General features: G+C 52.3%; 2 protein-coding genes across 6 annotated transcripts in view; one reads left to right on the forward strand and one right to left on the reverse strand.

Moving 5' to 3' along the window:
* PPL (periplakin) overlaps nt 1–5,736 on the forward strand; it is a 49,727-nt gene extending 43,991 nt beyond the window's left edge. For 3 of the 4 annotated variants that reach the window (XM_052660781.1, XM_052660788.1, XM_052660806.1), the window contains exons 20-22: nt 560–676; nt 1,136–1,228; nt 2,220–5,736. In XM_052660781.1, the coding sequence (XP_052516741.1) occupies nt 560–676; nt 1,136–1,228; nt 2,220–4,892 (2,883 nt within the window). In that variant the 3' untranslated portion in view covers nt 4,893–5,736. The remainder of the gene's footprint in view (nt 1–559; nt 677–1,135; nt 1,229–2,219) is intronic. The other variant, XM_052660796.1, reaches the window with a different exon arrangement.
* A 173-nt stretch (nt 5,737–5,909) lies between these two features.
* Nucleotides 5,910–27,617, reverse strand: part of UBN1 (ubinuclein 1) — a 31,673-nt gene continuing 9,965 nt past the window's right edge. The window contains exons 8-18 of one of the 2 annotated variants that reach the window (XM_052661562.1): nt 21,261–21,331; nt 19,954–20,083; nt 19,642–19,763; nt 19,377–19,505; nt 19,048–19,191; nt 13,484–13,534; nt 13,349–13,391; nt 11,103–12,320; nt 9,855–10,098; nt 9,539–9,628; nt 5,910–7,899 (exon numbers count right to left, since the gene is read on the reverse strand). In XM_052661562.1, coding sequence (XP_052517522.1) covers nt 7,850–7,899; nt 9,539–9,628; nt 9,855–10,098; nt 11,103–12,320; nt 13,349–13,391; nt 13,484–13,534; nt 19,048–19,191; nt 19,377–19,505; nt 19,642–19,763; nt 19,954–20,083; nt 21,261–21,331 — 2,292 coding nt within the window. In that variant the 3' untranslated portion in view covers nt 5,910–7,849. The remainder of the gene's footprint in view (nt 7,900–9,538; nt 9,629–9,854; nt 10,099–11,102; nt 12,321–13,348; nt 13,392–13,483; nt 13,535–19,047; nt 19,192–19,376; nt 19,506–19,641; nt 19,764–19,953; nt 20,084–21,260; nt 21,332–27,617) is intronic. The other variant, XM_052661564.1, reaches the window with a different exon arrangement.

The raw sequence follows: 27,617 nt of genomic DNA on the forward strand, positions 1-27,617 counted from the left end.
AAGGGTTTTATACTGTTTAAAGCAGTAACTGGGGGGAATTTATCATAAAGGAAAAGATGCGAAAAAATGATAATGTGGGATTAACAAAATCAGTATAAAATAAAAAATTATTTCCAACAGCCAAAGAGACAAACTGGAAGTAACCTAAATGTCCAGTATTAGCAGAGGAAACAGCTAGGAAATTATCCAGCTACTTGATGGATGTTCAAGTCATCAAACTGACCCACAGAAGGACTAGGACAGGGCGGCATGAAAAAAAGCTCGTGGTATAGAGTGAAATGAAGACGGCAGGAAGCCACCTTCTCTGGGCCAGGGGCAGCCTGGAGGGAGGGAGTGCGCTTTGGGGACGAAGGGGTTTGCGGGCCCGTTTTCTCTTGTCCCGCTTGTCGTCCAGGGATGTGGTTGTGTGCTGTTGATGGAGCAAAGGTTCTCAAAACCTCCTGCTAGTCAGAGCAGGGTGCGGCTGAGCGGAAGACCTTCGTGGTCAGCCGGAAGGGGCACGGGAACACTTTGGTCTCACCTGCCCTGTTCTGCCCTTTGCCACGTGTCTCTTACCCAGGACTACGAGTTGGAAGCAGAGAAGCTCAGATCCCTCTTTGACTTGGAGAATGGAAGGAACAGCCACATGAGCAAGCGGGCCAGGCTCCAGTCCCCTGCCGCCAAAATTAGGGAAGAGGTGAGCTCCACGGGCCTGGCCTCCTGGGGCTCCCTTCCTCTAGGGAGCATGACATGCAGGCCTCGGGGCTGGGGGCCCTCCTGGGTGCCAACAGTCTCAGTGGGAGAAGACGATGAACTTATTCTGGGCCGGCGACAGTGACACGCCTGGAAAGACAGCCTGCTGGGAGTCATGGCTGGGGCGGTTCCCCTTGCTCCACACCGAGTGGGTCCGCACACACAGAGGGCTGACATTAACCTGTTCCTTCTGTACACGAGCGCCTTAAGGCTCAGAGACAGACCTGCTCAAGGTCCCTGGGGGTTCAGGCTTCTGACTCTAAATCCAGTTTTCTTTCTCACAGTTGAGACTGGTGGAACTCCAGGTAGGAAGTGGCAACTCTCTTTGGCATCTCTCCCCCAATGCCAGGTTTTTCTCAAACACCTCGCTCAGCTTGATTCCTGTCTGTCTGCTCTCCTGTAGGAAGCAGCTCTTGCTGCCAAGTTCACGGAGGTTAATGCCATCAACAGACAGAGGCTGCAGAACCTGGAGTTTGCACTGACCCTCCTGAGACAGGTAATGGGTCTCAGGAAGGCATCCTATTGAAAACTATCCCAACAGCTAAGACACTAGGCTCCCTCTGCCTCAGAGAAACAGAGGTGGCCAGGAGGCATGTGCCCTTGCTGCCAGGCCAGGGCAGTGCCACCCCCATGTCCCCCCACGTCCAGGTGGGTGTGAATCCAACCTAAGCGGCCTGTCTCTCAATCATTTGCTGGGTGCCCAGTAAAAGGTGACTTACTTCTAAAACTTGAAAGTGTTTACAACAACTTTGTGAGAGCCTGGAAGCGACTCAGTGTTCATCAGCAGTGGGTGGGTGACTGAGCCAGGGTCTGTCTGCATGATGGAAACGATCAAACTGCCGCACGACGAAGTGGTCTTCTCTGGCCGCTGTGGATTCTCTCATAAGCGCAGTCAACAGGGTGCATGCAGACTGGGGGCCACCATTAGCATGGAAAAGATAAACGCACATTGCACACGAAAATATATGAGTGGCAGAGGTGACTGTACCCTGTAGGGTACTGGGCTTCCCTGGAGGTTCAGACGGCAAAGAATCGCCTGCAGTGCGGGAGACCTGGGTTCCATCCCTGGGTTGGGAAGGTCCCCTGGAGGAGGGCATGGCTACCCACTCCAGTTTTCTTGCCTGGAGTATCCCCATGGACAGAGGAGCCTGGGGGGCTGCAGTCCATGGGGTCGCAAAAAGTCGGACACAACTGAGCAACTAAGCACAGCGCAGCGCATCCTATAGGAACAGGACCAGAAGGGACAGGCGGCCTTCACGTCATACCCTTCTGTGGCTTTAAGATGTTTTCCCAGATGTGTTTAAACTAGTGGTTTTAATTTCGAAAGGAAGCCTAGAGCTCTACCAGCCCCGACACTGAGCAGGGGGTGGGGGTGGGGGTGTCCCTTGGGGACCTCAAGACAAGCATTGTGAGCCTTGGCGGGTGGCGAGACGGGGACCAATGGTGCAGAGTCGAACCCTAACCCTGCGTGGTCTCCCCTTTCCCAGCAGCTGGAGGCAGGTGCGAGCCAGGAGGCCCTGCCCGGGAGCAAGCCAGGCCCCGGAGCGGAGGAGACGTGGAAGATTCAGAAGGAGCTGGATGAGGAGATGGAGCGGCGGCAGCAGCTGGAGCACGAGGTCCGGAGCGCCCAGGAGGAGATCCGGGCCCTGCGGAGCCAGGGCCCGCAGGAGGCGCTGGTGACCAGGGAGGTGCTCAGGAGGGTGCCGGACCCAGCGCTGGAGGAGAGCTTCCAGCAGGCGCAGCAGACCCTGGCCGAGGAGCAGCACAAGAACCAGCTGCTGCAGGGGGAGGTGGAGGCGCTGCGGCTGCGGCTACACGCCCTAGAGGAGGAGGCCCGGGCTGGGGGCCAGGAGTATGTAGTCAAGGAGGTGCTGCGCATTGAGCCGGACCGGGCCCAGGCCGACGAGGTCCTGAGGCTGAGGGGGGAGCTGGAGGCGCTGCGGCGGCAGAAGGGTGCCCGTGAGGCAGAGGCACTTCTCCTGCAGCAGCGCGTGGCTGCCCTGGCTGAGGAGAAGCGGCGGGCGCGGGAGGTGGTCACAGAGAAGGAGGTGGTCAAGGTGCACAACGACCCCCAGCTGGAGGCTGAGTTCCAGCAGCTGCAGGAGGACCAACGGCGGGAGCAGGGGCTCCGGGAGAAGCAGGAGGAGGAGCTGGGCTTCCTGCAGGACAAGCTCAAGAGGCTGGAGAAGGAGCGGGCCATGGCCGAGGGCAAGATCACTGTCAAGGAGGTGCTCAAGGTGGAGAAGGACGCGGTGGCCGAGCGGGAGGTGGGTGCCCTCCAGCGCCGGTACGAGGATGAGGCCGCCAGGGCCCGTGCCAGCCAGAGGGAGAAGACCGAGCTGCTCCGGAAGATCTGGGCCCTGGAGGAGGAGAACGCCAAGGTGGTTGTGCAGGAGAAGGTGCGCGAGATTGTCCGGCCCGACCCCAAGGCTGAGAGTGAGGTGGCCAACCTCCGCCTGGAGCTGGTGGAGCAGGAGCGCAAGTACCGGGGGGCTGAGGAGCAGCTCAAGAGCTACCAGAGCGAGCTGGAGGCGCTTCGGAGGCGGGGCCCCCAGGTGGAGGTCAAGGAGGTGACCAAGGAGGTCATCAAGTACACGACGGACCCTGAGACAGAGAAAGAGCTCCAAAGGCTCAGGGAGGAGATTGTGGACAAGACCCGCCTCATCGAGAGGTGTGACCTGGAGATCTACCAGCTGAAGCAGGAGATCCAGTCCCTCAAAGAGGCCAAGCCCCAGGTGCAGACCAAGGAGGTGGTCCAGGAGATCTTGCAGTTCCAGGAAGACCCCCAGACCAAAGAGGAAGTGGCGGCTTTGAGGGCCCGGCTGGCCGAGGAACACAAGAAGCAGGTAGACCTGGAACGGGAACGTGCGTCCCAGGAGGAGAAGATCCAGGAGAAGGAGGAGGAGCTGGCCCGGGGAAAGGAGGTGGTGGTGCAGCAGGAGGTGGTCAGGTACGAGGAGGAGCCGGGCCTCCGGGCTGAGGTGAGCGCCTTCACTGAGAGCATCGACGCAGAACTGCGGCAGATTGACGGCCTCCACAGCGAGCTGCGGCGGCTGCAGCGCCGGCGAGCCGAGCTGGAGCGCCAGCTGGAGGAGCTGGAGCGCGAGCGGCAGGCACGCCGCGAGGCTGAGCTGGAGGTGCAGCGCCTCAAGCAGCAGCTGGCCCAGCTGGAAGCACAGGAGGGTGAAGCCCGCGAAAAGGTGACCCTCACGCAGAAGGTGGTGCTGCAGCAGGACCCCCAGCAGGCCCGGGAGCACGCCCTGCTGGCCCTGCAGCTGGAGGAAGAGCGGCGCCGCCGGCAGGGCCTGGAGCACGAGCTCGAGACCCTGAAGCAGCAGCTGGAGCGCCTGGAAAAGATGGAGGTCAAGGAGAAGGTGGTCCTCTCCGAGAGCGTCCAGGTGGAGAAAGGCGACACCGAGCAGGAGATTCAGAGGCTCAGGGCCAGTCTGGAGGCCGAGAGCCGTGGCAAGAGAGAGCTGGACGCCGAGGTGAGCCGGCTGGAGGCCAAGCTGTCGGAGCTGGAGTTCTGCAACTCCAAGTCATCCAAGGAGCTGGACTTCCTGAGGGAGGAGAACCACAAGCTGCAGCTGGAGCGGCAGAGCCTGCAGCTCGAGGCCCGCAGGCTGCAGTCGGAGATCGAGGTGGCCGTGGCCGAGGCGCAGGGCCTGAGGAGCCTGCCCACGGCAGCCAGGGCCGACCCCGGGGCGCCGCTCGACTCGCGCCTGCGGTCTCTGGAGCGGGAGCTGGACGACCTCAGGAGGCTCTCCAGGGACAAAGACCAGGAGATTGAGGAGCTGCAGCGGCGCCTGGGCTCCGTGGCCGTCAAGCGGGAGCAGAGGGAGAACCACCTGCGGCGCTCCATCGTGGTCATCGACCCTGACTCAGGCCGCGAGCTGTCCCCCGAGGAGGCCCATCACACCGGCCTCATCGACTGGAACATGTTTGTGAAGCTTAGGAGCCAGGAGTGCGACTGGGAGGAGATCTCTGTCAAGGGCCCTGGCGGTGAGTCCTCCGTGATCCACGACAGGAAGTCCGGCAAGAAGTTCTCCATCGAAGAGGCCCTGCAAAGCGGGCGGCTGACACCCGCGCAGTATGACCGCTACGTCAACAAGAGCATGTCCATCCAGGAGCTGGCCGTCCTGGTGTCAGGGCAGAAGTAGGCCCGCCCCTGCCCTCAGGGAAGACACCAATGGCTCGCCCCTGCCCAGAACCCTCCCCCGGGTCGTCTCTCCCTGGCCCCCGCACAGCTCCCAGTCCGCTCAGAGCCCCGTGTGCCACCACCCCAGCTGCTGGGCCCAAGCACAGACGGGACTGGCCCCTGCTGGGCCGTCCCTCAGCCTGGACAGCGACCAACTTGTCCCCCGATCATTCACACCTGCAGTGCCTGTCTTCCTCCCCGCCTCTCCTACACTCTTATCAACAGACCCCCCTGGGACACCTGGAAGCAACTGACATCTACCACTAAAGCACAAGACAGGCAGCAGCCCCATGGGCCAGCCTGTTCCGCACAGCACTGGCCTCCACAGCCCAGCCAGGGAAACTTAAGGCAGGGAGGGCTCCATTCGGCAAAGCCCCAGCCCCCGGGGGCCGCCACCTGCATTCACAGCCCTCGAGATTCCAGCTCAGCTGACTCGCCTTCGAGGCCTCCTGGGGAAACCGATCTGGGCGCTATGCCAAAGGGAAGCGCAAAGAAACCAGAACAGCGTCTGGCCCTGGTGCTTGGGTGAAGCTTAACTGTTGAGCCAGACTGTCCCAAGAGAACGCACCATCAGAGGACGTGTCGTGGTTCTGTAACTGAAGTACTTTCCTCGTGGACTGTCGCTGTCGGCCTTGGATTCGGTGCTGGTCCTGCTTATTCTTTCACTGCCACTTAAGACTCCACAGTTGATTTTTTATCAGATGAAATTTGGGCTCTCTGTATCTCATGTATTATGTAAGAAAATGGGAAGTAAGAGGGAACTCTATTTATAGCGTGAAAATAAACACCTGCTGGCTTGATTCTAATTTCATGGAAAGTGTGTTTCTTCCTCTCTTGCCAGTGAGGCTGATTCCCCAGGCCTGCTTGGCTTTCAGCCAGAATGAATGTTCCCCAACTACCAGCTCCTAAGGGAGACAGAATTACTTGCAAATATGATAAAAAGAAACGCAAAAGAAACAGGAAAGAAAGGATGTTCTGGAAACCTTGAAACAATTTATTGTGTTGCTTTATACAAGATTAACAACTTCCACACCACCCCCAACACCAACATAGTCGCTGCACAAAAGCCACAGCCCTTTCACACTCAAGAATTGCCAGCAAGGGAAGCCTGCAGCGTGGTGGCCGGGACGCCTCCGCCTGCAGCCCTCCTTGCCGTGGCTCAAGTCACTCACTCTTCCGTTACCACAAATAAAGCATCAACAAGGAAAAGAAACCTCATCAACTCCCCATCAAAGAAACGTTTCCCTGAGGCAAGAGGCATCGCTAGATTCCTAAGGAGGAGGGCATCCTGCTCCGGCCGAAAGCTGGGTGGTGCCGGGAGGTGGGGGCGCGGTGGGGAGGGGCACCTGGTGTCCTCCCGCCGCTCAGCGCTCTTGGACGGACGGCCTCTGCGCCGCTCTGAGCTCAGCAATACCAATCTCTTCTTTGGCTCTTTTGCTACTATCTAAGACTAGTCTGTAAACTGGAAACCCAAGTTGCAAAAAATAGATATAGTAAAGGGACAAGGACTCCACTTGGCCCCATGTGACACATGTGTTGGTTTTTCTGTTAAAAAAAAGTCAGAGCAGAGGCCTGGCCAGCTGGCTGGCCGCAGTCTTGCTCCCCGGGCAGCCGGACAGCCTCTGAGAAATCGCGAGACACCAAGCGTCATATCCTGGGATTCAGGACCCAAAAGAACTGCCCGTGTCTCCACACAGGCAGGCGCGCATTCTGAAGAGGCTTTTTACTCTCAACATAAGGGAAATGACTTAGCTGGAACAGTCAGTTCAGACTTCACAGGACAGGCAAGCACCCGAAAATCCTTGAGAAGCAGCTGCTGGCTGAGTGGGGTGCTGCCTCGTCCGTCTCCCAGTGAAGGCAGAACCTGCTGTCTGGAGAGTGTGGACCTCAAGGCCTGCTTCTGCACGGCAGACACTTCCCAGGGGCCTGTTCCCGCAGCTCGGCCTGAGCATGGTGTTACAATAAACTGGAATGTCTACCTGCAGCCTGGAACTCCTCACACCCTCAGCCCTCAAAAGAGAAGGAGGAATTCGGGGCTCTGCAGCCCACCTGCATGAACTTGGGAGAAACAAGGTGGGGGCCCTGGCTGAGCTGGGACCTGGGAGGCAGGGCCCAGGTTGTGATATGCAACCATAGAAAACTCAAATAAGCTGGCTCTGTCTTAGATACAGACATGTCTTTAAAAAGGTCTTCATCTGAGACCCACTCAGAGGGCCGAGTGGACGTGTCCAGTCCTGCTCCACCATAAAGGCACTGGAATTATGTCTTCCTAGGAACAACATGAAGTGCGGAGAACAGTCCGATTCTATCCAATGCGTTTAATGGTAAGGATCAAAACTGAGCCAAAAATAAGTGTCTTTAAAAATCCTACCACAATTGTTGAATCTACAAAGGTCTTTTCTCTAAAAGAGCTTCATTGTCATGTTGAGTGGAGAGACTAGCCCCCACGATGAGCACACGTTGGGTGTTCTGAGTATTTTTCAGAGAACAAGGTACCTCTCCCAGCTGGGGTGTGAGCCGGGAGGATGGAGAGACACTCTGACCAACCAGGGAGCCCACTGTGGCCAGAAGGAGCCCCCGACCAGTAGGGTGGGCTGAGGTACTCTGGCCAAACGCGAGGAGCTGGGCCACCTGCTCTGCCCCGCCACCAGAGTGCCCAGCACGAGCCGGCGTGCTCCTTGGCCTAGCGCGGCCCCTCCAACGATTGTCTGCAGCAGAGCCGCGAGGCGCTGAGCACCAGGCTGGCCAGGGCCCCCAGAGAAGCACAGGGCTGCTCCCTGAACTGAAGGCACATCACACGTGCCAAGAGACGCTCCACTTAGCACTCACGCCTTCTCCAGAAGAAAACCAATGGCAGAGCATAGTTATCATCCAACTTCTGAGACCTCCTTGTGCAGCTTCCAGCCTTTGCCCTGAAAATCACAACTTCCTTGGTACACTGGGCCCTTTCCCATGAAGCTGAGAAGCATCTGAAAAATAGTAAGCAAAAACAGAACATAAGACTCTCAGGATCTCCTTGAAGGCAGCAGTAACCAAACCTCAAGGGGACCACTTCTGAAATAGCAAAAGTCCCCGAACACTGAGTGTTCTGGGGCTCAAATGAGCCAGACGCGCTGGCAGGCTACCTGCGACACAGGCAGTGTGCTGGCGCTGGGAGGGCGGCCGCTGGCTGGGCGCCGTCTGTGCCGCAAGGGCCGCTCCCATTCCCAGCCACAGCTGCCATCCCGGGGCAGAGCCTGGCTCCTCGTGAGGCCTGTCAGATGCAGAGCGCCTCTCCACTGCAGGCCTGGGGGCTGGAAGGGCAAGCTCACAGGTGCTCATGTTCTGAGCCCACACAGGGCAGAAAGCAAAGCAGATACCAGTCAGAGCTGAGACAGCAGAAGGCTTCTCACCGATGACCACTCAGTGTAATCCTACAACACGACGAGTCTCAAGAAAGACATTCAAGTGGTCTCTTACAGCCCAGATGCTTTTCAGACAGCCTTTTAACTCCAAGAGGAAAAACAGGAAAGAAATGGTACAAGAAAACACTTTTCCCTTTTTTCCTGAAAATTCCACACATCAGGAGTCACGTTTCCAATAGCATTCCAATTATTTCTGTTTGAGAGTGTTACCAAAAGCAAACAGAGGCAGTGCAGTCTTTCAAATGCCACCCGCTCTCGCCTGGATGGCTCGGAGACCACCAGTTTGTGGAACAAGTCCCTGCTTTCTCCATGGGAACAGGGAGTAACTGCTGACAAGGCTTAGCCCCAGTTTCTTTCTCTGAAGTAAGCATGTTTCTGTCTGAGAGACTTGCAGTCCACCCTTGCACATGGATGGCCTCTGGCATTCACTGTTAAGCATCAGCCTCAGGATGCTGAGCAGTGCAGCCCCCAGGCCGTGCCTGGAGCAGGTGCAGAGCAGCAGGAAGGGCAGCCGGCCCTGCACTACGTGCACCAAGAGCCACGGTCCCAGGACGGGGCCAGGCAGACCGCCCACTGGGCACACGCTGGCTCGGGGCGCCTGTGCCCTCTCCTCGCGCTGTGAATCAGGGCTTGCAGGCTGGCCCCTTCTGCAGCCACTGCTGTGTGCAGAGCAGACGCCAGGGAAGAAGGATGCTGCTCAGTCCTGCCGTGCTCCCAACCCCCCGCATCAGCCTGGACTGAAGCGCACACTGCTCCTCTCCCAGACACACACTCCATTGAGGGGTCAGGGTCCCTCCTGAAGCCCTGCCACTGCTACCGGACTTCCCCTTTCACTTACACTAAGGTTGAGTCCTCTGTTAGCAAGGCCTGCAGTGCCCCAGCTAGCCCCTGGGAAATCAGCACCATCACCCTTCCAGTCTTGGTTACACTGAAGAGGAAACACTGAGCTGAGGGCAAGGAAGTCCTGAGCCGAGTACTCAGGCTACTGCGCCTCCCTCTGTGATCACACAGGGCAAGGCAGGTGTCAGCGTGGGAGAGACTGCATCCCTTGCGCCAAGTACCACAGAGACGCCTGAGCCTCCGACGACAAACCCAGACGTCACAGTGACGACAGGGGGAGACGTTGTCCTTGGCAGCAGAGAAGGCCTCTGATGGAGGGGAATGGCCCGCAGTGGACGTGGCACTCTGACCACCTGGAAATTACCTGGCAGGCTCTGCGGGAGGTGGGTAGACACGGCAGTGTGCGGGAGAGGCGCGGCACGAGGCGGGCTGGAGTGCACGCCGGCCAGGAGACCTGAGAGGAGACGACAGGGAGAGGGAACCACACACACTAAGGCCGGGAGCAGCCTGGTCCTGGGCGCAAAGCCGGGGGTGGGAGGGCTCAGCACAGCGCCAGGGAGGCCGCCCACGCTCACCCCCCAGACACACACAGGAACGCAGCACGCGAGAGCAGAACCCGTCGGTCAGAGGCCCAGGGGCCCCTCCTGTGCTCCAGTACGAGGGAGAAGGGAGATACTTACTGTGGCCGAGGCCGTGGTGGAACGTCCCGGGGGCAGGGCCGGTGACGATGGCATCCTTGGAGACCCCCGCTTTAGCAGAGGAGTCAGCACTGAAGGAGATCACGTGGAGGGGAAGCTGGGAGATAATCCCCAAGGGGCTTGAGTTCAAGGCCCCAGGGAGCTTGGGACTGCCAGCCTTATAGGATGAAGACAGCAGGTTCAAGGATGAGGAGCCGGTCAACAGCACAGCCCCACTCGCTCCTTTCTGGGGAGGAAGCACAGAGAGGGGTCAGGAGTCCAGCCATCCAAGCCCACTCACAAACCAAAGCTGGCACCGCACCAGGGGTGGGTTGGAGAGGGGTACGTGCACGTTAGCCGCCCCTCCACTGCAGCCCCGAGGAAGGACCATCGCAGAGAACCAGCACAGAAGGGCTCCCCGAGCAGCGTTCACTTTACAAAGCAGGTATTAATTATGCCTCCTTTGTGCAAGAAAGGAAGGAGAGAGTATCATACATGGATACCAACCAATACAGGGATATAGCAGTGTGTGTATACGTCCATCACACACACACACACAAAGGCATTTACCTTTGGTTTTTACAAAGAAACAGAAAAGACCTAGAAACTAAGGAACGCAGTTACAAGGGCTGGAGAAGGAAGGCAGAGGCGAGTGAAGCTTTGCTAAACACATCTTTCTATCAGTTTGCTCTTTGCAACCACACTATCTTATATATGGGAAAAACGGAGGGGAAAAAAGCTCTCATTCCCCAACCTTCATCCAAACTTCCTGTAAGGCATCACTCGAGGCGAGCCGGGTCACGGCACCTTTGTCTCACGTGTGGAGTCTCCCCAAACCCAACAAAATCACCCTGAGAAGTACCAGTCTTCCTGGTCGTGACATCCCTATAACTGACCACCTGAGGGCAGGACTAGCTTCACATGCTCGCTTGGAGGGATGACAGGCAGGAGGCTGTGCAGGGCGAATTTCCTGACTCCCTCTGGCCATCCAGATCCACAGCCTCCCTGCAGACGCAGGGCTGCCCAGTCCTGCCCTGCTCGTCCTCCCCAGGAGACTTTTCAGGCTTTCCTGGGAGTCTGGCCACCAGAAAAGAAAAAGCCTGAAAACAGGAAGCCCGGTCCTCCTTCCAACTGGCAGGCTCACTGTTCCTACCTGACCGTGAGCATCAGCTCTCACTCTCAGACCAGAGCGAGGCCGGTGGCCCTGCCCACAAGGCCCACAAAGGCAGCGGGCTACAGCAGGACACTCACTGGCAGGGAGGTAGACGATGTCACGCTGCTCACCGCACTGGGCTTCAGAGAGGAGGTCAATAACTTGGCCACACCCTGGGTCCCTCCACTAGAATCTCCATTGGGACCACCAGGAGGGGCCACCAGGGTCAACTTCTGGGGTACAGGCGGCTTCTTTACTGCAGGGCCAGGGACAGGTCGGCTGGCGGATTGTCCTGCGGAGGGAGGCTGTGCCGCGGGGAGCAGGTTCCCAGAAGCAGGGCTCTGGACCAGTGTTCCTCCAGACGAGGGGCTGCCGGACGACACCCCATGTTTGGAGGCAGAGCCCAGGAAGGGACTGGTCTTGTAGGGTGGTCCTGAAGAGATGGCTGAGTGTGGTTTCGCTGGATGGCTCACGGCAGCAGAGCATGAAGCTGGGGTCTTATGAGAGCTGCTGCTGGAGGCTGGCGTGCCCGAGGCTGGCGTGGAAGCATGGAAGCTCTGGCTTTTAGTCGCTGTCTTGACAAGCTGCAGGAGGGATCGGTGACACTGAGGGGAGCCAGGCTTCGGGCCCTGAAGCTTATTGACGAATGGAGCCGGAGGGGTGAAGCTCTTCTGTGGCTGCGTGCCAGCATGAAAGACCTTGACCTGGGGGCCAGGCATGGCAGTGCCCGCCGGAGGCACGTGAGACGTCCGCGGCAAGCCATGGTGCTTGGCTTTCGGCTGCTGCCCTTCCGGCGGGCCCTTGCCAAGAGCAGCCTGACAGGACAGCTCTTTGTAGCCAGAACTCTCTGTTTTTTCCTCCTGAGAGGACTGCCCCAGGGCCAGCGCCTGTTCAGCCAGAAAATTGAGGGGTGACTGCAGAGAGCTAGAGGGTGGAGGGGCAGAAGGAGGGCTGGGCTTTGGAAAGTTCCTTTTTTCTTCTGGACATAGAATGCCCGCGAGCTTCTCTGCAGGCACTTTCACGGGTGCGGGCAGCGGGAACTCTGAGCTCCCAGCAGCCCTGCTGTGCAATACAGCCAGTTCCTTGGACACTGCCTCCAATGAGGAGGCAGAATTATGGACTAAGTCTCCATCCAACGAGTCCTCCAGGTTGACAGGAGCAGGGTGAGCGAGGCTGCCAGATGCCTGGGACGAGAGCTCCCTGCTTGCGGCCCCCACGCCCTGGCCTCCTCCCAGGTGCTCTGAAGGCAAAGCTGGGGGGCTGCCCATCTGGCCTGATGAGACGGACACCTTCTTATCTGGCTTAGCAGATGATTCCTAGAGGCAAGCAGAAAGGCTCGCGTTTACAAACATCCAAAGATGCCAACTCTGGCCCTGCTGAAGGGGACTCGAGTGTGAGAAAACATACAGGCAGCGGGCCTTCCAGCATGATCACAAAGCCAAGGAGGAAAGGAGCAGGCGGCCTGCATGGACTCGGAAATGCTACGACCCCACCACTCTCTGGCCACGGCTGGGTGGGGCTGGGCTGACCCAGGCATTCTGCCACCGCAACACACACAAGGGAACCGCGTTGTTTCTGAAAAACTGTATGACTTGAACAACAAGATGTGCTCCCTTCCGGCCCTCACCCCACCTCAGCTCCCAGCCGCGGTCAGGATGAAAGGGGGCTGCTTTCACTCTCTCCCTCCTTGGTTTCGCCAGCACCTAACTCCCCTCTGGGCTCACAGTCTGTCCTGTCACTCCCGCCTCCCCAGCAGCTGGTGCAGTGAGTCTTAGGAACATCAGAGGAGATCAACAGACACTTAGGAATAACTGATCTGCACGCTCCTTCCCTTGGGCTGTTCAGGGACGATGAGGGGTGCTACAGAGCCTCAGGAATTGGCAACAATTTTGGTGAGATGGCAGTTTCACTACATCGAGAGAGCTCTGCAACATCAAAGTCATTTCACAGTCTTCAGCCATCACACTCCCCTCTGCGTCTGTCAGTCAGCTGGACAAAGCCTCCTGCCTGCCCGATGCCAATCCAGGCTCACCTGCACTTGGCTCGGGGGCACTCTTCCCTAAAAGGTAAAGACAATTCACCAAGACGACCTCATTTAACTCCACGACAACCCCAGGAACTGGCCAGGTAGGTGATGCTTCCTAGACATGGGGCTGGAGGGCACTAGTGGCCCAGGTCAGGTCTCTGTCCTGCAGACCCTAGGTCCCTCCTGTGGGCCAGGCTGCCTCCTGGTACAATCTCATCTTGAAGAGCTGTCCCCAGCCCAGCAAAGCTCCATGAGCTGCCAGAGCATGGGTGCAGAGAGCTAAGAACAGGTGGCACATGACTGGGCAGGCTGACTCACCTTCACCTTCATTTTGCAAGAGGCCATTACTTTCTTCTTGGCCCTGTGCAAAGGAAGGAACACAGCAAAGAGTCAGAGATCCTCAGAGACAAAAATGCCAGTAGTCCTGACAAGTGAAAACATTTAGACACTCACAGAATTGACGTCAGGTGCCCGTGGCCTCGTCTGCTCTCCTTAAACAGAGTCCTGGAACAAAGAGACACGGGGAAGTCCTCACGAGCCCCTGGAAGCAGTCTGCTCCCCAAGCCTCCCCACCTCCCTGGTATGCAGGGACTGTCACCCATTAATGTCAGGGGGCTGCTGAGGGGGCCTTACACAGCTGCCTGGCCACCTGAAAGCCACAGAGCTAGGATTCCCCCCAAAAAGCTATGACTCTGCCCCCAGACCTCTCAGAGTGATTCCTCCCCTAAGGGCAGGAGCACTCTCCTTACTACCTGTTCTCATCCCCTTCAAAGGCACAACTTTTCCCAGAGAAGCTCAACAGAATTTTCTTTATGCCCTTCCCTAAGTACTATCAGGAGTCCAATCTACAGTGAGAAGAGCAATTCCACTTGAAAGGACTCTAAGAGAAGGCCTACTCGACCAAGAACACTCCCTAGCTCCACGGGGAGGGTCCTGGGAACACGCCAAGCAGGAAGCACCAGGTGTGGTCTCCCACCTGGACAACTACACTACACTAGCCGAACCCATCTGATGGAACCACTCTGTAATCTCAGAGGCTGTTCAAGCTTGCAGCTTCCAGGGGAGGACTTAGACGAGTAAACTGTGGTTCATCCTGGCTCTTAGCACAGGAGCAGCCGCCCAACCCCCACCTGGTGGCCCGCAGCTGCAAGTGTTCCTGGAGCAGCCTGCACACAGCTTGTGGGAACCAGCATGGGAAAAAGGACCTTGTCTCCAAAGACCAGGGACCTGTGCTCTGATGGCCAATCGTTGCTTCTGATCATGGGGGTGGAAGGTGCAGACACAGGGCAGCAGCCCACTGCTGTTGCACTACTGGCTGAAGCAACTGCCAGGGGATCTAAAGGGCCAGGACCCCCTTTGCTGCTGCTGCTGCTGCTGCTAAGTCGCTTCAATCGTGTCTGACTCTGTGCGACTCCAGAGACGGCAGCCCACCAGGCTCCCCTGTCCCTGGCATTCTCCAGGCAAGAACACTGGAGTGGGTTGCCATTTCCTTCTCCAATGCATGAAAGTGAAAAGTGAAAGTGGAGTCACTCAGTCGTGTCCGACTCTGTGCAACCCCATGGACTGCAGCCTACCAGGTTCCTCCATCTACGGGATTTTCCAGGCAAGGGTGCTGGAGTGGGGTGCCATTGTGTTCTCCGAGGACCCCCTTTAACCTCTTCCTTTTTATCATTTTTCCCCCCTTTGGAAGTCAGATGTTAAAGACTAGAGCATTCTAAAAAAAAAAACTACATATGTGGGAGAAATCAGAAAGTGACTGCATGTGCCTAGGGAAAAGCTTGGAAAACACGTAAGAATAACACGTTAAGTTCACACCTCAGGCTGATCCTTGACATAGAGACAGCCTATACTAAAAACAAAACACAAAACAAGCAAACTCCAGGGAAAGGGGAGAATCTGATTTTCGGAGTTATCACATTATTAGATTCAGATGTCTGCTGTTCAACAACAACAACAGAAAAAACACACAAGGTACATAAAGAAACAGGAAATATGGCCCATTCAAAGGAAAACACAAATCAACAGAAACTGTCTCTGAGAAAAGTCCAAATGGCAGATACACCAGACAAAAACAACTGTGGACAAAGAACTAAAGGAAGATGTGGAGAAAGAAAATAATGTGAGAAAATATCAATAAAGAGATACGAAACCTGAAAAGAAGCCAAAAAGAAATTCTAGAACCAAAAAGGACAGTAGCTGAAATGAAAAATTCATTACTGAATTCGTTACTGAAAAGGCAGATTTGAGCAGGCAGAAAAAAAACAAAGAACCTGAAATAGGACAATGAAGATGATCGCGACTGAGGAGCAGAAAGACAAGACTGAAGAAAAGTGATCAGTCTGAAGGACCCATGGGACCATCAAGCGCACACACACCCTCACAGCACGCACGTCCCCTGAGGACAGAGAAAGGGGCCCAGAAGAGTGAAGAAATAACGGCTGAAACTTTCCAAATGTGAAAACAGACAATGTAAGCATAAATATGTGAATATAAATATCCAAGAAGTGCAAAGAACTCCACATAAGATGAACCCGAGAGACCCACACCAAACACATGATAAACTTTCAAAGGCCAGAGACGAAGGCAGAATATTGACAGCATCCAGAGATTACTGCAGCATCACCCACGAGGGTCCTCAATGAAGTCACCAGCAGGCTTCTCATCAGAAACTCTGGCAGCCAGAAGACAGGGGGCTGACACAGTCAAAGTCTCAAGTAAAAACAGTGTCAACCAGGAACCCTGTATCTGACGGAACTGACCCTCAAGAGTGGGGGAGATGTACATCAACTATACTTCAATCAAAGAGTGGAGGATATCCCCAGGTAAGATAAAAGCTGAAGGTGTTCATGATCAAAAAACCTATCCTGTAAAAAATGCTCATAGGTCCTGAGGGTGAAACGAAAAGACAGCACCTCAAAGTTACATGCACAAATAAAGATCTCAGAAAGGTGAATAGACAAAAACCACTATAGAAGCCAGCGTCATTATAACAATGGTTTGTAATCATACTTTTTAAAGTATGATTTAAGAGACTAATACTAACTTAAAAGCTAGTAAATATTATTATGACTTTGGTTGGTAACTCTAAATCTTGTCTTCTACATAATTTAAGAGTCATTTTTAAAACCATTAGTTTATGTTTTAGGGCACACAATGTATAAAAATGTACTTCTGTGACAGCAGCAGAGCTGTATGGGGGCAGAAATTTTAGATGTTAATCAACTTACAGAAGTATTAGCAACTACTTTAAAAAATAACAATTCAACACTCTAATCAAAAGACAGAGACTGGCAGAATAAATGAAAAATATGGTCTGATCTAACTATATGCTGTCTGCTGTGGCTGCAGCGCTGTGGTCAATCGTGTCTGACTTGGTGCGACCCCATGGACTGTAGCCCACCAGGCTCCCTCGTATGTGGGATTTCCAGGCAAGCTACAAGAGCCAAAGACAAGAACAGATTGAAAATAAAAGGACTGGAAAAGGTACTCCATGCAAAAATAACCAAGAGAGCAGAGGCAGCTATATCAACATCAGACAAAACAGACTTTAACTTGAGAAAGGTTACAAGAGATATAGAAAGCTATTACATATTAATAAAAGGTTCAATACAGCAAGAAGATATAGCGATTATAAACATTCATGCACCTGATAAACCTTTAAAATATATGAAACAAAAACTGATGGAACGGAAGAGAGAAACAGTTTCACAATAAAAGCTGGAGATTTCAGTACCTCTGCACAAGAGAGAATAATGAGACAGAAGATAAAGCAACAGAGGACTTCACACAATAAACCAATCAGATGTAACAGAGAGACACAAAACATTCCACCCAACAACAGAATACACTTTCTCATTTGCACAGGGGACATTTTCTAGGATAGATCATATATTAGGCCACAAATGAACTCTTGGTAGATTTTAAAAGATACCACACAAAGTATCTTCTCTAATCACAACGGAAAGAAGTTAGAAATCAGTAACAAAAGGAAAACTGGGAAACAAAATTGTAAGAAAAAGGCAGATACATTAGACAAAACAACCTTTAACAACATACTTTTAAACGATCAATGGATCAAAGAAGAAATCACAAAGACAATTAGAAAATACTTTAAAAAACAAATGAAAATGAAAACACAACATACCAAAATCTATAGGACAAAGTGAAAAGTGGTGCTAAGAGAGGAAATCTTTAGGTATAACTGCTTACATTAAGAAACAAGGGAAAAAAAAAAAAGAAGAAAAGAAACAAGGAAGGTCTTGAATTTTATAAGGAACAGAAAAAAGAAGAACTAAAGCTAAAGCCAGCAGAATGAAGGATATATTAATAATAAAGATTAGAGAAGAAATAAGGAAAATAGAGAATAAACAATTATGGGCCTACTTAGACTTCCTATTTTTTTCTGATTTAGTCTTGGTAAGTTTTGTCCACTGGACAAAACTTTTCTAGAAACTTGTCCATTTCATCTATGTTGAAAGACACTTATCCATAGAGTAAAAAGGCAACCCAGAGAACAAAGAAATATTGGGAAATTATGTATGTGATAAGGGATTAATATCCAGAATACATAGTGAACTCTTAAAACTTAGCAACAAAAAAGTACACCAATTTAAAAATGGTCAAAAGACTTGAATAAACACATCTCCAAAGATGATATGCAAATGTACAGTTAGTACGTGAAAAGATGCTCAATATCACTAATTACTAGCAAAGTGAACTATGGGGCTATGGGGCACCACCTCATATCCATCAGGATGATTACTACCAAAAAAAAAAAAACCACAACAATTGTTGGTGGGGATGTGGAGAGAGTGGAACCTTGTGCACTGCTGGTGGAAATGTAAAAAAGATAACAGCTATCATGAAAAACACTATGGTGGTGCCTCAAAGTTAAACACATCGTCATACAATCCAGCAATTCCAGTTCTAGGTGTACATGAAAAAGAACTGAAAGCAGGGTCTCACACAGATGTCTGTATGTCCACGTTCACAGCAGCATTATTCACAATAGCTTAAATGTGGAAGCAACACCAAGTACCATTGATAGACGGATGGATAAGCAAAATGTATATATACAGGAGAATATTATTCAGCTTTAAAAAGGAAGTTAGTTCTGATCCATGCTATAACTGATGAACCTTGAGGACATTATCCTGAGTGCAGTAAGCCAGACACAAAGACACTTTGTATGAGTCCACTGATATGAGGTACTTAGAGTAGTCACAACCAGAGTAGAATGGTGGCCTCCAGGTCTGCAGGGAGGGGAAACGCGCAGTTGGTGCTGCTGCACAAACATGTCAGTGTGTCTAACACCACTGAACTGTGCCCTGAAAAATGCTAAAGTTTACACTAAGTATATTTTACCACTCCTCACCCCAAAAATTTTTTTTAAAAAACACTAGTTATAGGAAACTTTCTCTGTCTATTGCAGATACAGTCCATTCATGGAAAGCTATGGAACACAAATTAGCCTGTTACAAAAGTCTGGCACTTGGCTCTAAGAAGTAGTCACTCCTGCCAGTTTCAAATAAGAATTCTGTTCAGAAAATTAGAATGTTCCTGACATGCACCTGCCTCCCAACTTCCAGTAGGTGCCATTACGTCACAACGGAAAAGGGCATACAGCCATAGAACTTTAGTGGGATAAAGAATGACAAAGACAGAATCCCACAAACAACTCCCTCTTCCCAGGGAGACAGAGAAGCCCCTAGCTTCTCAGGTGAGATGATAGTCCAATCCACTAGCCTGTGACTCCGAGGGTGGGGCTCTGGTGGCCTGGCACAGAAGAATCACTCAAAACATCTCTTTACCACAAGATTGGGCTTCCCCTGTAGCTCAGCTGGTCAAGAATCCACCTGCAATGCGGGAGACCTGGGTTCGATCCCTGGGTTGGGAAGATAACCTGGTAAAGGGAAAGGCTACCCACTCCAGTATTCTGGCCTGAAGAATTCCATGGTCCGCAAAAATGCTCCACCCTAAGGTCACACTGACTACACTGGCTGCCCACGGGCCCTCACCTGGCCTGCATCCAGCCTTTGGGCCAGAGAGGTTTGACCTCGGCATCCAGAAACGCCTTCACGTAGTCCTCCCAAGACTGGGCCTTGCTCTTCTCCAGGTCAAAGCTCTCCAGTTTGATCTTCACCACCTGACAGAGCAGCTCCCTGCAGAGCGGGCATTAAGTCACAACCTTTAAACCACCCGAACGCTTCTTCAAGGTTTCAATCATGTGCTTTCAGCAGCCCTCATTAAAGAAAAAAGGTTCTAACCTTCATTAGAAACACAGGAACATGCTCAGACACTGGCCCCACAAACCCTCCACTGAGGCAAGGTCCCAGTTTGGGCATACCTGATTTCATCACTCCACTGGAACTTCTTCCGGGGTCCCATTATCCTCCGGCCCCCTTTCTCTTCATCTTCCTCCTCATCAGAACAGACCCGTTCTCTCTGCTCCTTGTCCTTCTCCTCTTCCAGCATCCTAGAGAGTGGGAAGAATTAGGCGGGACCCTAAGATCACCACAGACCCGCTTCCTCCTGCCTACCGACCCCCTCTCCAGCCCCCACGACTTCTCAGGAGAGGTGAGGATGCTGAAGGCAGCGAGGGGCGCACTTACTTGGCGGCCTTGGCTTGCGTGTGGGCCTGGCACTCGCCCTGGTACTTGGCCATCTGCTCTGGCATGGCCCTGCCAATGGCTTCCTTAAGTCTCTGGAGTGGCTCCTTCAGACGCCCACCCTGCTAAGAGCAAGACCAGTCATGAGTCTGGTTTACATGTCACTTTTTAGGCCGAGGACACACTCTAAGCACAGCCGACCGCAGAGAGGCCGTGCGGCAGCGGGCCGTGCAGCAGCAGCCGCAGCACCTGTGAGCGTGCGCCACCCTCCCCACCGGGCCCGAGGCCACAGGGCTCCCCTGCAAGGCTACCCACCTGCTCACAGAGGTGCAGTTTTCGTGCGCGCTTGACCAAGGTGTCTTTGCTGCAGGGCAGGAAGGAAGCAAGGTAGGCATACACTCCAGAACGGGTCTGGCTGCTCAGCTCGCGGGTCTGCGCCTCTATGCTGAAGAACAGAGCACAGTTACCCACCGCAGCACCTCTCATCTGCAGGAGCCAAGAGTGGGCCAAGCCTTATCTCGCCAGTCACACAGCATCACAGAGCGGCCAGCACAACAAACCTGACGAACTTGGCTAGGCAGAGTGCACCACGGTTCTCAGGTCAAAGACAAGACTGAGTCAAAGGTGTCAAGAAAATCAAGTCTCCAAGAGTGCAAGCTCTGAAGTTCTAAGTTTCATAAACAAAGAAAGCATAAATGCTTTCAAGCTGGGAAGTGATTGAGTTGCTTGGGATTGACAGTTTCCAGCAGAGCTTCCCCTTTTCTCCCCTACAGTTCCAAGTTCTGTCCCTGACTACGTGGTCAAGGAAATTCTCACGCCTGCAGCGTCCCCACTGAGACGAGCAGAATGTGGTCTGTCTTCCATCCCTTGAGCTCTCTGGATCGGCACACTCCAGGGCACAAACCCCTCACCTGTGCAGACCCTCAGGTGCTCCCTGACCCAAATGGCCAATCTCCCTCTGTCCTGGCCAGGCAAGGTCCTTCGCTAGAATATCCCCTGGTCTTAACTATAGGTTTCACACATGCAAAACCCTCAGCAGTTGCATAATCAGCTTCCTCTGGTACACGATGCAACCAGAAAGAAAATGGCAAAGCTGGAGGGCCAGATACAAAGAATCTGGCTCGGATTTGTATGTGTGGGTTTTGGCTTTTTTTTCTTCTTTTTAATCCAATTCAGACAGTAGGGCGTCCCAGAGGCTGGGGTGTGTGAGATGCGGAGTGGGAGGGTGAGCACTGGCCTCGGAGCACAAGTGCGACGAGGAGGACGACCAGGCTCGCCGAGGAGCGCTCCTGAGGACAGGGCCCGGGCCTGCACCGAGCCATCGCTCCCCCTCCTCAGAGACGGGCAGGCAGCACGACACCCTCCCCAGCACGCTGTGATGAAGACACAGAGTCCCAACAGCATCTGCTGCCTCAGGTTAGGATGGTCTAGCAGTTTCTAGAGACAAACAACTGATGTCCCCGCCCCTGACCTCTATTAAAAAAAACCACAATAAAGCAATAGAAACCAATTTTTAAAAATCTCATCAGGGCTTTCTTTTCCCTCAATTGTACTCCCACTTCCCCAGGCCTGCTGAACCCCTGCATGGTAACAGCAAATGCAAAGAAGCGGAAGATACTCACTCTAGGAGGATGCCATTAATATCCTGGGTGAAGAACTTCTGTCTGCTCTCTCCCTCCGCAGCTCTGGCAGCCTGGTTCACAGCAGACAGGAACAGCCGTTAGTGCCCTGGCCCCGCACCGCCCGCACACTCACCCACAGGCCTAGAGAACACCGGATGACAAACCCTCGCTGAGCCCTGCCCCGCTCAATCCTAATCCAGACTAAGTTCGCCTATGACCGCTGCATGCTCCCCAAGTGGCGCATCCAGCTCTCTTCACAGGCTGCTGCAGAATCTATGGACAGACAGTCCATTCTTCCCAGGACTTGACCCAACCGTTGTGTAAGAGGGTTGAGTCTTATGTGAAGAAAATTAGTCAAGGGACCCGTGAATCTGATTCACCAGCGAGCAAGCTCCTCAGCCCGGCACTCTAGCATCTAAACGGCGAGCTGTGTTTTCCATACCATCTACAGCACAAAACAATCAAGGACTTCAACAAACCTGCAATATCTGAAGGCCTTTATTCACCAAAATAATATTAGTAACAGTAATAATGTGCTGCTTCAGCATTTAGAAACCATAATTCTTTGACAATTCATAATCTATTTAGTGTATGCTATCACAAACTCTATTACTCAGACCACTGGAATGACTAACCCACCTGACGACCTACTAACACAGATATAGCAGGCTGCTATGGTGCTGTGCTTCCCATGAGCGCACAGTTAACAAGCGCCTGGCTGGCCACCCTGGAGACCCCTGAAGCAATCACAGGAGGCAGCCAAGCCACCAAAAGCACAAGAGAGGAAAGCAGCACGCAAAGGTCTGGACCGGGGTTCTCTATTTGGCCACGTGCACCTAGCGGCCTTCCGCACCCTAGACGCATCCCATTGGAATCTCCCGGGAAGGCCTGTGTTCCTTAAAAGAGGCCCCAGGATTAGGACCCACCAAAATCCCTCTGGTGACGAGCATGTAGAAGATCAAGAACCACTGACCCACACCCAAGAGGTTCCTGGTTCAAAGTCAGCTGCTCAGTCGTGTCCGACTCTGTGTGACCCCATGGACTGCAGCCCACCCGGCTCCTCTGTCCATGGGATTCTCCAGGCAAGAAGACTGGAGTGGGCTGCCACTCCCTCCTCCAGGGGATCTTCCTGACCCAGGGATCGAACCAGCATCTCCTGCATCGCAGGCAGATTCTTTACTGTCTAAGCCACCAAGGAAGTTCACTGGTCCAAAGGCTTTAGGCAAAATAAAATGTCAGGCTCGACATATAATACTGATAGTAAATAGAGACAATGAGGTGATTGTCTACAGTGAAATCATCAGTCCTGATCAACCCTTGGGAACACCGACCTTTCTCTAGCCCCTTAGGCCTTCCCCTCACCACATCCTCTGGGTCCTGTCCTGACCTCCTAGCTCTATCCTGTCTCCTCCACTAGCTCTCAGCTGCAGGCGTGCTCCCAAGTTCCATCGAGAGACCTCTTCCCCCAACAATGTCTCCCCCTCAGCTTCAAAATAACACGTATGCACAAAATAACAAACACAACCTAAACGTCTATCCTCAGCTCTGGACCAGAACTATCAATTATCTCCCTGAATGAATGACCCTGGAGTAGACAAATCAAGTTGTCCGAAATCTAAACCACTCCTTTCTGCTCTTCCTCCCAAGTCCCTACTTCTAACAACAGCACCTCACCCTTCTTAAATCCTCTCACTTTTCTTTAGAGCGCTTTGGGAGGCCTTCCTGAGCCTAGAATCAAACCCAAACTCCTCCACCTGGCAGTCAGGGTTCTCCAGGACATGGCCTCACCATCCTTTCCAGCCCCCACCTCCCACCACATACCAGGTGTCCCTGTTATCCAACACGTTGCCTGTTCTCAGCCCTGTGCCCTGGCTTACCAGAAGGCCACGTCACCCGAGAGGCTGGCCAAGCCTGCTGCTTCCAGTCCTATCCCTACGGGCCCTCAAGAGCCCCTTTCCCTTCCTTAAGTTTGGCAGTCCACTGGACCATCCTGTTGGCCACCCAATCATGACAGCTTTTTTCACCCTGCTGTCCCACAGCCCGTTGTTTACATGGCTACCACTTTGTACAACAAGCTCGTGGAGAACGTGAACTGAATCTTACTCATCAACATGTTTCCCACAGCGGCCCATCACCTAACAGCTACTGAGTAAAAGTCAGCTGAGTGGGCGATGAATGAACACACCAATGAACAGATCATCACTGCAAGGATGAAAACTAAGAGGAAGAAAAGCTCAGTACCAGACAAAACTTGCAGAGGACGTGAAAAAATTTATTTAGCTCGGCTAGGGGAGGGGCAGAGGCCGGAGATGGCTGGCAGAGAGGAAAGGAAGAGAGGGCAACACTAGCGTCACCTGTTACCTTTATGCTGTCAGGGAGTTTGGAATTCCCCTGTGGCACCTTTAATGTACTGGGATTGTGACTTCAGTTTGAGAAAAAACAAAATGGAGTCATTCTTTCAACTTAGAGACTGCTGGTTACAGGGCTTCTCGGGTGGCGCTAGGGGTAAAGAACCCATCTGCCAATGCGGGAGATGTAAGAGACATGGGTTCGATCCCAGGGTCAGGAAGATCCCCTGGAGGAGGGCACAGCAACCCACTCCAGTGTTCTTGCCTGGAGAATCCGATGGACAGAGGAGCCTGGCGGGCTACAGTCCATGTGTGCTGTGCACAGGCTCGCAGAGTCAGACTCGACTGACGTGACTTAGCACACTGCTAGCTGTAAGATGCAGAAGCACCTTTAGATTAATTAAACCTAATTAACATGCACTTCAAATGCCTGTTTGTCAGACCCAGCAACACCTCAGGCTTCCAATTTTTGTTTGTTTTTGGCCGCACTGTGCGGCTGGTGGGATCCTAGTTCCCTGACCAGGGACTGAACCCAGGCCCCTGACAGTGAAAGCAAGGAGTCCCAACCACTGAGCCACAAGGGAATTCCCTCCAATCAAATTTTTAGATATCAGCCATTTCAGAAGCTTTCTGGCTATATAATTTTTTTTTTTTTCCTGATGCCTTCTGAATCATGCAGAACAGTATCTCTGAGGATCTGGCTTTATGCTGAAGCAGTCAAGGGCTGCATTTTTAAATAAATCTAAATAAAAGAGCCACTGACTATGTAGTTGATAGTTTGCCAGGAAGAACTGAGATCCCACAACCCTAATGAGAAACACCCTTGCCGGAGGCGGTTGTATGAATCAGTTAAATCAATCACTCCGAGATTAGCTAGGAAATGAAATAAACCCAGACAGCCAGATCACGCTGATTTACAATAGTTCCAAGAGCCTTTTAATGAGCTCTTTATTCATTATTAAGAAAAGCCACTTCTAGCCTTTCAGCACCTAGATCACAACTTTATATACTGTACCTGCTTTTGCCGAATAGAGTGAAATCTGGTATGATTTTCTTGACAAAGACCAAAGCAGTTCGTTTGTTCTTAGGGTGCACCGCAAGGCGTGCAGGATTTTAGCTCCCCGACCAGGGGTCAAACCTGTGCCCCCTGCACTGCAAGTACAGAGTCTTAACCACAGGACCACGAGGGAGGTCTCAAAGTTGTTTTTTTCTATCTTATTTTCTGTGAATCGGTGTCTCTCTAGTTTTGCAATGCAAGGGTTCTAACTGTACAGGAGGGTAAGCACTGAGCAGGTAGAAGGGTGGGCAACATGTGTCTCCGTTTCTTTTCTATTTTTAGTATCACTATCCTTTCCATTTTATGCTTGAATGAAGAGAAAACAGACACGGGTCATCTGCACGGAGCAGGGTGAGCAGCTGCCAAACTCTATCAAGACAGTTACATATCAAGGGGCAACGTTACCTGAGCTTTCCAACCAGCAAGACAAAAGACACAACCAACATATATTCGGAGAAGACAGACAGGGGCAAGGCCTTCAGGTCAAACCATGGGCTCCCTGGGGCCCGTGAACAGGCACAGCAGAGCGGAGCAGAAAGCGGAAAGTGGGCTCACAGCGCTGGAGCGCTCCCTCTCAGAATCTCTCCTTCATACATGGACACTTTCAAATATATTTTTTGAAGTTTTAAGAATAACACCTAGTTAGAAGACAAATCTTATTTTCGCTTCCAACTGCAAAACATTTTTCCCTGGGAGACTGATGCACATCACGTTAGAATCTGCTTCAGCACCATGGGGGACTGCAAACAGGACCACGGACTCTTCCCGTCCCGGGACGGGGCGTCCCCATGGGAGGGGGCCGCTAGCTGGTAACTTACTTTCCCAACACAGTGTAGCAGAGGTGCACACCACCTCGAAGGCTAGAGCATGAGGGTCTTCTGGCTTCCACCTTCACCCTCTTGAGATACTACCCCGAGACTGTCCTGCCCAGAATGAGACAGGAGAGGCCCTGTTGTCCTAGCTATCCCAAGGCCCAGCTATCTCACCAGCTGAAGGCAGCCCCGAGAGCCACCACATGTGTGGGGTGGGGTAGGATGGGTTTAGACACAGTAGAAACTGACACATGTACCCCCTAGGGCCAAGATTTAAAATCTCAACAAGGCATCACAAAAACAAAGCGAGGAGAAAAAAAAAGAAAAAGAAGGGAGTGAAAAATAAAGTGAGAAACATAAACACTACCAATGTTAGTTATATACATCAAGTTTAATTTAAATTAAAAAAAAATAATGTCCAGTTCAAGATCTAGGACGAGGCTTCTTATTAATGATCCAAAGATCCCCACGTGACTTTTGAAAATCATGTGTAATTTCTGTGTACACAGGCGTCTTTCCCTGGGAGGAACCTCTGCCAGCAGACTCTCATAGCAGGGCCTGGGGATAGAGCGCCTGTGCACACGTGCAGGCGGCGCCAAGTGCCCCCAGCACCAGGAGCCTTCACAGTGGCATTAAGTCACTTTCTAAAATAAGCCTTCTTGTTCATGTAATCATTAAAAATAATGAGGGCTTTATAATGATATTTATTAAGTGAAAAGAGCAGAAAACAATTATTCACAACTATAATTACAACTGCATAAAAACATATACACAGAGGCTAGAAAAGAGAGTGAGTTGAAAATAGTTTTCAGAGTGGCAGGATTTTCCCAATTTCCCAAGTTTCCTAATGCTGCCATTGAAGGGCCAGGTGATTGGCTGAAGTAACAGTTTCACACGTGAATATATGTTCAAGCCAGTACAGTGACGTACAGTCACCACCTCCTCACCAGGACCTGAGCCTACCTTACCTATGGGGTCCTGACTTGCCTGCATCACGCCTGAAAGACGACCGAGACTCGGCAATTCCCGAGGAAGGAGAGCCTGCTCGGCATCCACCTGATGGGCTCCACAGAGTGAGGTTTTCTCAAATCACAACCCAACGCTGTTCCACATGGAGCCGCTTTGTTTCCACCAGACTTGTCCATCCTTCCCAAGAAAATGTAATACTGAGTCTCAGTTATCAGACTAGGACACCCCCTGCACTGGCAGCAGGGGCGCATCCCAGAGCCACCTTAACTTTCCTCTAAGGAATGACTGGCCTCTGCCACACACATCTGACTTGACTCAAGGCTTTCAGAAGCTACAGGATAATCTGATTACAAACCACAAGACTGAAAAGGGGTAATATTTTTTTTTAACATATATTCTGAGAGCAAGCACAGGACAATAAGCTCATACACACCAAGTTCAGATTTAACTACTTCTACCTTAACATCCTGTTAAGACAGACCCTGAATCCTGACAGGGCATAATTCATTTAAATGGGTACATTCAAACAACACTGTGCTCATTCCACAAGGATGAACAGAGCTCTGAATAAGACGTCTGAATTATTTCACATGCCTTGATCAAGTATTTTTTGCAAGTGAGAAAATCATTTGCAGAAGTGGTTAACATTTTATCCTGCCCTGGTCCTAGTGTATATGAGGACTAGTATACACAACAGAGATTCTGAAACACTGAGAGTCACTGGTTTGAAACCTAAGCTATGGAGTATAAGTGCCCCCAGGGCTGTCACAGTCAGGATGTCCAAGGTGAAATGGTATTTTAACTGAAATACACTATAACTAATGACCCGTGCTTGGCTTAGCATGGGTATTCATGGACCATGGAATTTACAGTCTTTAGTGCTCTAGTACTAGATCAACTCCCCATCCCCAGGGGGAAAACAGGAGGCATGTCTGCTATTTTCCAAAGACCGTTACTGCTTTTAACGTGGGGCTGTTGGACAGCACTTATGGTTCAGCTCTTCTTACTTATCACCATTCCAGATTCCTATAATCACTACCTAACACTAAACCCAGTGGCAACTAAGCATATGCCCCACGCCCAACATGTCTGCAAACTTCTATGAATGTTCAAAACCTCCAGAAGATTACTAAAGAGATGGATCTCTGCCTCAGCTGCCTACTGCCAACAT

The sequence above is a fragment of the Budorcas taxicolor genome, chromosome 2 (assembly GCF_023091745.1).
Source record: "Budorcas taxicolor isolate Tak-1 chromosome 2, Takin1.1, whole genome shotgun sequence".
NCBI classification, from domain to species: domain Eukaryota; kingdom Metazoa; phylum Chordata; class Mammalia; order Artiodactyla; family Bovidae; genus Budorcas; species Budorcas taxicolor.